The 11,365-nt window shown below is 40.1% G+C and overlaps 1 protein-coding gene across 1 annotated transcript; it reads right to left on the minus strand.

Annotated features, from left to right (window-relative positions):
* Positions 1 to 7,394: 7,394 nt before the first annotated feature.
* Positions 7,395 to 9,732, minus strand: LOC129855101 (forkhead box protein D2-like). The gene has a single exon (XM_055922428.1). It carries the CDS (start codon positions 9,276 to 9,278, stop codon positions 8,178 to 8,180), a length of 1,101 nt encoding a protein of 366 aa, XP_055778403.1. The 5' UTR covers positions 9,279 to 9,732; the 3' UTR covers positions 7,395 to 8,177.
* Positions 9,733 to 11,365: the final 1,633 nt, after the last annotated feature.

Consider the following 11,365-nt stretch of genomic DNA (forward strand, 5'->3'; position numbering starts at 1 on the left):
TCACATTCGAAAATACTTAAACAAAGTTTATTTTTCACCTTTCTTGGGGAGATAATGTCCTTGAGTTAAAAAACAGTTTTCTTTAGTTTGCCAAACGATATAACACGTTCCCTAATCGAGTAACCCTGTTTTGAGACTCTATATTCCAGTTGTTATATTTTCCACCTTAATGTTCCTAAAACCGAAACAGAACACATACCCAAATAAATCAGCGTTAATAAGATATAATATTCATATAGTAAACTGCAGGGTAGTAGGCTACGCAACAATTGGAAGCACACCACTGAGGAAGACATATGTTCCCGATTTAAAGGAGTAGACATTCCAGGAGAAAGTTGATCAACACACTAACAAGTGCACATGTTCGTGTTTTGGTATGTCGTCACCATTCATTTTCCTGTGATACGCAGTAGATTGAAATGTTACATTGTGCGTAAAATAGAATTGTGTTTGGAGCGCTCCGGGATCAAGCCTTAAGAATTTGAAAGGGAATTTACCTAATGAAATAAAAACCCTGATTAATGAATAGGCTCTATGGGCAATTATAGGACATGTCGTGAAATAGGCCGCTGTGTAATTAGGCCTATCTTTCCTGCGTAATAGGTTGACAAATAGGCCAACAGCAGTTATGGGGAAAACATAGGGATAAATAGTTAACCTCAAGGATAATAAAAGGCCTCATTGCCCCTCATAATATAGAGGTTAACTCATTTGTGGTAGGCCTACTACGAGTTTTTGGAGGGCTTTTCATTCCAACTCATGAGACGCGCCGTTTCCCAGAATCCATTTTATTCTTGTTTGTTCCATGCACACTCATCGAAGTACCAAGGAACGTGGGCTATACCCTATCAGTGTCCCAGCATGAAATGGACCTACTCTCCTACCGTCTGTTAGTGTCTACTTCTGTTAGCAATATCAGTGTGTTCGAGAAAGGCCACCAGCTGTGCCTTTCTATCAAAGCAATAGCGGGGAAAGTCACATAAAACCCTTGCCTTTTCATTACGTTACCGATAAGTCCACGCGTTGCTCCAATAAGCCAACAACAACTCGGAACATCCTACTCCAAAAGAAAGACAGGAGTGCCTAGGTTGTCATGGAGTTAATAATCATATTAACAAAACCCTAAGTTCGATGTCTGTGCCCCCGCGGAAATCGAATTAGCATAATAAAAACATCCCCATCGAAATTCATTTGTTTGAGATAGAGACATCTGTTTTTTTGCATTGGATGCATCTCAATCCACCGCATCCGCCTATGTTACACTTCTGCAGTGAATGGTGATAGAGCTAGAGAGGTGTTTGTCAGACCATGGAAAATCGGTATTCTCACAAAATCCTCTGTAGCATCCGAACGTTTGGCCTACAAACTATTATGACCCCTCTATGGAAAGATGAGACTCTCGTGAACAAGGTGGATTTCTCTGTTTTGAAGTCGGTACAGCCAATCTGTCAACTTCTGTCTGTAGCCACCGAACAGTTTGGGCTATAATATTAGTGTTTTTGTACAACCTCACCTGGAAAGGTGAGACTCTCACGAACACGTCCATGTCAGTTGTTTTGCTCTAGGACGCCCACAGGCCTCACAAGACTCGTCTGAAGGTCCCCTGTACCAGTTGAACAAATGTATGGAAGTATATACAGATACTGTTTCGTTTTTTTTTTTTTAAATACATGTTAAATACATGTAAAAATAAATAAATAAATATGTTTCCTAATCTTTGTTATATCTCTCGGATATAGGACAGACACTTCAGAACAAACTTCCTTTTTATATTCTTATAAACTATCTTATGTTCCATGTAATGAATCTGTTATTCTATGCGTTTGTATGGGCTAATAGCAGTAAGGCCAAAACCTATTTTTCATCAAATCATTTTTTATATACTGTATATTTTTTTCATACTTAAAGGGGTCTTAAAATTCAAAATCAAATAGCAAAATGATCCTTGGTATGACCTAAAAACAATTCCATATAGCTTAGTAGAACCCCCCCCCCCCCCCCCCTTCCCTGGCTTAGACAGGGCTTAGACTCTTATGGGTTCATATTAAAGGATCATACATCCATAGAAATGCATACATCCCTCCCCTCACCATGTGCGTGCTCTCTGAGAGTGATGGGACGTACATGAACGAGCAGTGCTACAAGACACGCAAGTGAACGGCGGGCTAGATCAGCTGTTATCACAGTCTGGTGACCAGGGCAGTTGAATATCCACTGTAATTAATCCCCATGTTCTCTGTGTGTGGGATGCCTGGCCAGCAGCAGGTGTCAGTCAGTGTGTCACACTGTGTCAAAGTCGATAAGGCGAGCGCTTCCAAATGTAATATTTTGCTAGAGATGAGGGCAGTTCACTGTCTTTGCTTTATTTATACATTCTAAATTAATTAAGCAGAATATTCCTCTGTCCGCTGCAAAAACACGGAGGGGGCGATTGGGAATGCCCCTAATTAACAAGTCGTTAGTGTCCATCACAGCAGTGACAAATTGACTGGAAAACCTAGCCACTTCTGTTTTTCTTTTGGAGTGGGACGTTCCTTCGAGTTGTTGTTGTCTTACTGGAGCAGAGCGAATTGAAATTCGGACGTCCCTACCCCATTGAAGTTTACATTTAAAATGGTTACGGTACGGGTTATGGTTAAAATAAGGGGTTCTGGTTAGGGTTTAGTAGGCTATTGAAGTCCCAAGCATCCCGGATAGCACTAACCAGTAGAGATGGTCGGTTTTGATTTATTGTAGACCGCGGCTCCTCTCCTGCAGGCCTCGATGCGCCTGGGGACCCGGTCATCACATTCCTGTACTGTGTGAGCGAAAATGACCTTCTCTGCCTGCCTATTTCACAGCCTCAGCCTACAGGCTACCGCTACACAGCCAAAACATTTTGCAGGCAAGGCCTAAGAGTGCAATAGCAAAACCTCAAATACAATCTTTAGTACATGTAAAACAAGAGTCCTCATTTTGAAAGGGGCCAATATTTTACGTTGTTGATTTATTCCGTTCTGGGATTGAATTTGTCCACTGGAAATTGTATGTTTACATGCTGCTTCAATAGCCTATACTGGAATGCAGGTTTGATAGAACAATCCTTGAATGAAACCTGCATTGACCTTTTATATATATTGCTAGAGCCTAATAGTGCCTAAACGTGGAGTGAAACGTGTAGCCCTACCCATGGCCGAACTCACTTTGCAAATCCCGTTTGAAATGGAGTCCATGACAAAGAAAAACAGAACTGTCTGGCCTCCGGCTGCAACAGGTGTCCGTTCATCATAGTTCATCTCAGGTGACCATTCTCTATTTAATAGACCGACGGTAATGTTTTGACAAAGCTGAAATGGAACTTTAAGACCTTCTCATAAAGACTTTAGCCAAAGCCATGATGATATGGTAACTGTTTTTGTTGTTGTTGGATAAACACACCAATACACTGCCTCTCACTGTGGTGCTGCTGGCATCTATTTGTTTTAAACGTAGAGCTGACCACAACCATTTTTATAGTAATGATGGTTGCCTATATGATACATTTCAAGACATGATAGTAAATGCAGACCTTGTATATCCATAGGTTTTTTATCAACGTAGTTAAAACAAAAAATAGGATTACATTTTGACATTATAGGCTATTTTCTGCAACTCCCTGAATATCTATTTATTTTACAGATACTTACATTAATAAAAGAAAACCGACGTTTTGAATATATGCCAAATAATAATAATAATTGTTAATGTATTATTATAACGTTTTATCATCTGAAAATTATAACCTATAATATTGTTGTTTTTATAAATGTAGATGCTATTAATATTTTGAACAAGAAGCCTAATGCCCTTTATCCGTTTTCAATATTCACCATTCTGTCCCTATGGGTATATCATTTCCCTGGAGGTAGACCTGTCCTACAAGGACATATTGACTCCTCGGAATATCTCATTAGGCCTGCAGTATAAATACATTTTTAAAAAAGAACAACATTTTCCAAACTGGGCGTTGTCGAGCAGTAGCTACCTTGAATCATTTAAATTACGAGATAATATTACTTTTTCTTAGAATTTGAGATACACATCGTGATGCCCCCTAATGAACAAGTCGTTAGTGTCCTTCACAGCGTAACTAGCAGTGACAAATTGACTGATGGTGTAATTAGCATACGAGCCAGAGTGGGATATGCATGGTTTAAGCACAACGATTTCATGTAATCCCCTGCCCGCGCGCCGAGGAAAGGTGATGATGCGATGGTTTGGAGCAAGGTGACACTCGCACAAATTATATTGTAGAGTTCGGTCAAGTCATTGCCTAACAGGTTTACTCAAACTAAATATTTTAAAGATATTCAATGTAACGAAGTAAAAATGCATAATCTAATCTACTTTTCCATAATCAAAGAAATCCTGTTACAGTAGCCGAATTTAATAGGAGCAGAACTATCGACAGCACCCTTCGATCAAGGAAACTGGTGTGGCGCCATAGTGAGCAAATCCATGTCAAAGCTTAGGCTACATTTCTTTCATTCGGGAAGGCTAGGAGTTGGTCTAGTCATAATGTTGTCATGTTTAAAATATACTCAAAGCATTTCAAACTCATTTTAGTGAGCCAAGCCGTAGGACAGACGACTGTAGGACAGACGACTGCTGCAGAGACAAATAAAGAAACACATTCTGTCCCGAGACTGTGGGTGGTCCTCCTGTGACAAGTACACGGCATATTGAAAAAATGAAAGCAGAATGAACATGCTATTAAAACGATAACCAGTTACCTTGGATATAATTGGATTAAATTATATTTGTGTGATTTGTGACCCGTGCAAGACGTATTATTAGTAATCTATGTTTGTATTCTTATTGTGGGTCACTTTAAGCATTACGATGATTGGCCTAGATGCAGGCCGAGATGCATCATTATTTACGAGACAACTTTTTAGTAGTGTTTCCCAAACAAGCACGTAGAGAGAGAACGTTCACTATCTCCATTCAAATCTTACCTTAACATTCAAATTATTACACAATAGTCTACTGACAAAGGATCATCTCCTAAAGAGATATTACCACCTATGGCTGCAAATAGGCTATTACATACATTTACATTAACAAAATCACAGATTGGGCACATCATTGCGCACATGTTGTCACACATCATGAAACACATTGAGGCAAAAATGACAGACAGTAACCTAGTCGTAAAATAGAACTCAATTGAACATGAAATTGGTTTCAATATGATTAAAATAGTATATAGGCCTGTGTATCTTTTAATTCAGTTATCTCGGTTTTTATTTTAAGCATAATTGTTATCCTTAACTTGTTTGTAACAATTGCAAATACTTTGGCACTTTGTATTTAGTCAACTTCGTTTTGAAGTTATCGGCAGTCACAGCCAGACATATCTTGATTATTAAATGTTTAGTTCTTCTGTAAATGAAGTAACGTGGAAAGGCTAAAAGGCATCTAACTATAAACTTTGTCTGCTCTGGGAATGGTCTCCATCACTCGTAGATGTGCAAAGGTTTTTAAGAGCCACGTTACTAACGAAGGCTCTGGAAAACAGCTCGGCTTACTAAAGCTACATCCTAAGAAGGTTCTAATGATGATCTTAACGCTACGAAGGCTCTGGGTTAGGGAAACGAGGCACGGTCTTGTTTGGATTACAGCAGCCTGTGATACCGGAGGCTATCGACAGTGGGGCCTGCAATTGATCCCTTCATGTCCATGTGTTATAGTGAATATTTGACTCAAAACTATATTGAATATAATATGTGATACAATACCTAACATTGAATATGGCCACGGGGTGAACAGGGGGGTGCAGGCCCGTTATCTACGTTTGACAGAGATAAAGGCCGATATAATGTAAACTAAAACAACAATCTGACCCTTTCAGTGCATGATCAAAGTTATGTCAAAGTTATGTACATTCAGTTATTTTGGGGTCTGATCTCCACAATGTATGTGTGTTAGAGTGAGAGGAGAGGTTGTGTGTGTGTGTGTGTGTGTGTGTGTGTGTGTGTGTGTGTGTGTGTGTGTGTGTGTGTGTGTGTGTGTGTGTGTGTGTGTGTGTGTGCGTGCGTGCGTGCGTGCGTGTGACAGCCTAAGTTAAGTGCGATTTTTGGCACCATGCTTAAAGTGAGCTTCTCCTCTCTTCTGTCAAAACGGATTTGGTTTAATTCGTTTGCTGAAGTTGCGCTATGACACAGAAACTTAATTTAAAGAAGATCATATAAAAGGTATACTCTAAGGGCTTTCATTAACACGACACCAACAAAAGGAGTGCAAGAGACTTCATAAAAGTATGACTATCATGTTTGCGTTCTCTTCAAAGGCTTTGGGTGAGCTGAAGGGGAAAGTGGAAGAGGGGAGTCAGCCCTCCCACCCTTTATCCCTAATAATCAACTGTCAAAAACACCCCACCGAGTAATTTAACCATTTGCCCACAGATCTGGTAAATAAAAGAGGCTTCTTACGCCCCCCTCTGCCTCGGAACATGTGCTTGGCCAACTTCGAAATGGAATAATCGGTCTGTTTTCTGCACTGAGACGAGTCCTGTCCCGCTACCTCCTTTGTATCTGTCCGGAGACAACACAAACGACATGAAAGCGAACAACCGCGCGCCTTTTGAGAAGATCGCTTTTCAGAGGCAAATGTGTGTGGGTTGTCTCCGAGAGGACCCCTCGCTGGGAGCGCATTGAGCATGGGTCTTCAGTGACAACATCAACAAACGGGCAAAACGCCGGAATTATCGTGGATTAGGATCCTGATGAAAAATGCTGCTACAAATTAGCAACGAAACCCCAAGAGATCGTGGGTATCCATGTAGAACGTTCACATTCAATTACAGGCCTCCAAAACCCCCGATGTTCCCATTCATTTAGCCCGTTGTTACTTGCCAAAAAAGAGTCCATTATAAACGCCCTGAGAGCCACATAAGAGGAATGAATACATGCCCACTCTTCCAGAATATATCTCACAGCAAAATGTGGGAGTTCAGACATCACACATCTGGATTTTAACGCTTGTTGGATGTAGTGGTATATGGGCTAATAAATGGGCTAAATGTAAAATTGATAATAGAGAAGTAATAAATACTCTTATCGTTGCACGCAAGATTTAACTGAGATTTAAACCTATGGCACTATTGCGTAAATGACTATGAACGCTCATAATCGTTTCAGAAAGCGGCTCGTAGTAGGACTATGAAAGACCTGCGTATAGCGTTCAAACTGGGCCTACACATACAGATTGAAGTTTGACCTCGGAGCTAGATAAATAAAAACGTAAGCATATTTTTTATTTCCTTGTGGGATTTTAGGCTTTGAACTCTTAATGGGTATTCAAATGTTTGAGTAGACCTATGTATGCAGGCATATGGCCAATAAAACGTTCCAATAAAAAAGTTAACGAAAGTATTTTGAAATTCACAAACATTTATTATTATTTTCATTACAACAAAAAATGACCTATGAACATTAAGTGTCTGTCTGTACACATAACATACGTTTCACTGATTGATTTCAATGAAATAGACAGGAACGAAAGCACAACAGTTTAACAGGATGAGAGGTAATGCGCTTTACACCAAAACCACATATCTGTCCACGGACAACATGAAACACTATCCATACAAATTCACCACAACACCGGTGTTAAGAGAACGAGGGGTAGTGGGAAAGGTTAGACTTGTTTAAATAACCCCCCTTGTCTCAATGTGCTTTCTAACAATTAAAACCTGAGTTTGCGTCTCGGTAGCCTATTAACAGTGCTTTATTTCACAACGCACACAATATATATAAAACAATATAAACCATAATAAAAATCTCAATTATAGTTAAGAAACAATTAAATCTTCCCCACAGTGAGATTACATGAAATTTAACTTGCGTTAAAATAGCTGGAACTTTGCTCGCGATAGGTGAGGGCCTAGGCCAATGTAGGCCAACGAATACACTGAACATTGTCTTAGAATTTGTTTTCTGACTTCATCATGAATCTTCCATTTAGTGTATCCTATACATATTTACAATCCATAAATATAGCCACCTTTTCACTTTCCTCTCTCCGATCAGATCTAAGAAACAACGGGAAGAGCAACACTCTTATTTCTCAAATAATGTTTATCCTACCTTCACATAAGACGAATAGAACCATAATGGATTAATAGGATTTCTGAACGTTTTGCTTTTGCTGCCAGTTTAGAAATGACACATGTTTAGATTTGTAGTTTTGCTGGAGAATGTCTGTAAGCCAGGCATTGCTTCCTGCGAGAGGTTCAAGTGGTTAGAAGCTGAGGCGAGTGTAGGGTTCAACATGGCCAGGATCTGAGCCTGACTGTGGCTGCCCGACTGTGCGCTGTACGGGGAGGCCACGGAGTTAGCTGCACCGATTATATTGTCTATAGAGAAAGAGGGCCGAGTCGGAGTGTTAGTGTCCGTCTTGAGAGGCGCCAGGCCGGGCAAGGTCGGGCTTAGTTGAGGGTAGAATGGCTTTCGTAAATCAGCCCCTAATAGAGAGGGCAGGGGATGTGGCGTGGGGAATATTGAGGCTGGCGAGGGGAATCCACAAGGTGTATTCTGGAAAGGGAATGCGCCTGCTGGGAGGTGCGGATGATAGGGGTTATGTGCATGGAAGTTCTGCAGCTGAAGTCCGTAGTTGTACCCATAAGGGCCGTATCCAAACCCGGGCAGGAACCCCCCGGCGTCCCTGAGGATTTCGTTGGCTTGGTGCCTCTTGAAGCGCTTCCTCCTGCGTAAAAAACTCCCGTTGTCGAACATGTCTGCGGACTCCGGGTCGAGGGTCCAGTAGTTGCCTTTTCCGGGGTTGCCAGGCTCACGTGGGATTTTGACAAAGCAGTCATTGAGAGAAAGATTATGACGAATGGAGTTTTGCCAAGCGGGGAATTTCTCCCGATAATACGGGAACCTGTTGCTAATAAACTCACAGATCTCGCTGAGAGTGAGACGTTTCTTGGGACTCTGGAGGATAGACATGGTTATCAGGGCTATGTAGGAGTACGGGGGCTTGACTAGAGCGTTCTTACCAGGCTTATCACCTATCATGGCCCCTGAATCTATACCAACTCCAACCTGGTCAGCCGGACACTCGGAGCTGCTGAGGCTGGGGGAGGAACCCCTCTCCCCCGCGTTTTGAGACAAATTATCGTCCGAGTCATTGTCCAGGAAATCGTGATGAAGGTATTTCCCATCCTTGCCAGCCGAGATGTCTCCCCCAACCACATCTATGTCCACATCTTCAGACAAAGCAGAGTTGTCGGACATATCCGTACCTAGAGTCATCCTTGGAGAGACTGGTTCTCTTCCTTCCTTTCGTTCCGTGCCGAGTCTTTTCAGCTCCCAGGCTGAGTGTACTCAGTCCGTGCGTAAAGCACTCAACCGCTCTTCAGATGACCAAAGCGAACTCCTGTTTACTTCTCCAAGCTGCATAGAAACATTAGTGGAATCTAGAAGAGAGCAAGACTACGCATGGATCCAGGTGTAACGCCACTCCAACCAGTTGGTATGGAGGCTGTGGTGTCTTTAACCGAGGATGAAACTCTTCTGAATTCAAGCGCAGGAAAACAAAACTGGAATGGAAAATTCAGTCAAGCTATTTACTTGAAGACCACTACAAGCATTTATACAATAATAATGTTTCTTCCTTGCACTCATTTGTGTTTTAGGTCGTTAGTTTACTGTTGCATATCTGTATGAATATCTTTACGCACAGGCACGGAGCAAGTATCCTGCGTGAGCTTCATACTATTCCCATTCATAGCTCTCAAAAGCTATTTATTCAGCCGTCCAAATCACGTGGTCACGGTGTCACTGTTACCAGGAATTGAAGGAAAGGGAAAAGGGAAGGGAAGACGGACACGGGGAGGAGATGGTGAGTGCACTACTTTACACCTTCTCTTGGGTTAACGATACTCCAATTCACACACATCTTCTAAATATGGAATATCATCAAAATTATTGGTTTTATGTTGTTGGAATGCATTGTAGCTATATGAAAAGACAAACAGGATGAACGTGTCCATAGTATCAGGGGTATTGACACCTCATAGGGTTCAATTCTTAAGAATCGGAGTTAGTTGATTGGATAATAAATAGACTACATAACACAGCCCAGGTCCAATACCAGACAATTTGCATATTTATGAAGAAGGATTTCAAGGCTAAAACATCTTCGTGTATTTGTTTGTTAGTCAGTGGATTAATTCAGTTGTCACTTGAATGTGATTTACAACATGATTCAAATTATGGCCTACTCAATTTCAAAATGTGTTGTAAAATATCCAAAATATTTCGTTGTCCAATTTACAATTATGCACGCTCTCATACCCTTTTAAACAAAACAAAAATATTGCTTTAGATGCAATACAAATATCCACGATGGCTTTAAATCGATTTAAAAATGCTCCAATAATTGCTTATTATCGTTGCAGTTAATAATAAGTGGTTATTTTGTTTTCTATGACGTTATGCGTTTGGGTCTAATATTATCCCATATTATTGGCCTACCATTTTGACTTTGATTACCACATATGCTATTAACCATTGATAATACACAGTCATTGATAATACACAGTCATTGATAATACACAGTCATTGTAATACAATTGAAAAACGGTATTATTAACTGTACATTTTACAATATTGAAACCCTAATTCAGTCAAATCACGACATATGTTATAAACAGTATAATTGTGTTATTAAACTGTACAAATGTGTTATTATTATAATGTATTATTTGTATTAGCCTATTATTATTAATCATATTATTATTACTATTATTATTGAGTCCATTGGGTTTAAACAAACGTATGAATTGTGACTTCTGTCCTCTCAGAGTTAAGGAGAATAGAAGCCAACATGAAACTGTTATCGAAAGGGAGATTTACAAAGTTTCACATACATACATACATATATATTCAGATTATTCATTTGAAACATGGAGCTGATATAGTAATTCACAGCCGAAACTGACAGGTAAATAATATATAACTCCACAGTGCAAGTTTTACAATTGAAAGCAATGTTTTCAGAATTGAGACTATGGGATAATTTTTTCCATGGAAAGAATCCTTCGTGAATGATAAAATGGTATAATTAGCCTACTACTGTGTAATAATAATGATAGGCCTAATTATACGACAAACAATAACAGAGTTTTAATAATAATATGCCCTTTCATTATTTATTTTCAGAGGAGAAAGGCAGCACGAGCTATGGAATTCCATGAACATGTGTTCCATTAATTCCCCGATCACTTCTCACGGGTTTTATGTTTAACTTGTCAAAAGTCAAAACATTATCCATCTACATTTTCTACATCATTCACATATAGACAAACACATATGCGCCTGCAACCTGCTTTAATTCG

Source organism: Salvelinus fontinalis, chromosome 5 (assembly GCF_029448725.1).
Source record: "Salvelinus fontinalis isolate EN_2023a chromosome 5, ASM2944872v1, whole genome shotgun sequence".
In the NCBI taxonomy this organism is placed as follows: domain Eukaryota; kingdom Metazoa; phylum Chordata; class Actinopteri; order Salmoniformes; family Salmonidae; genus Salvelinus; species Salvelinus fontinalis.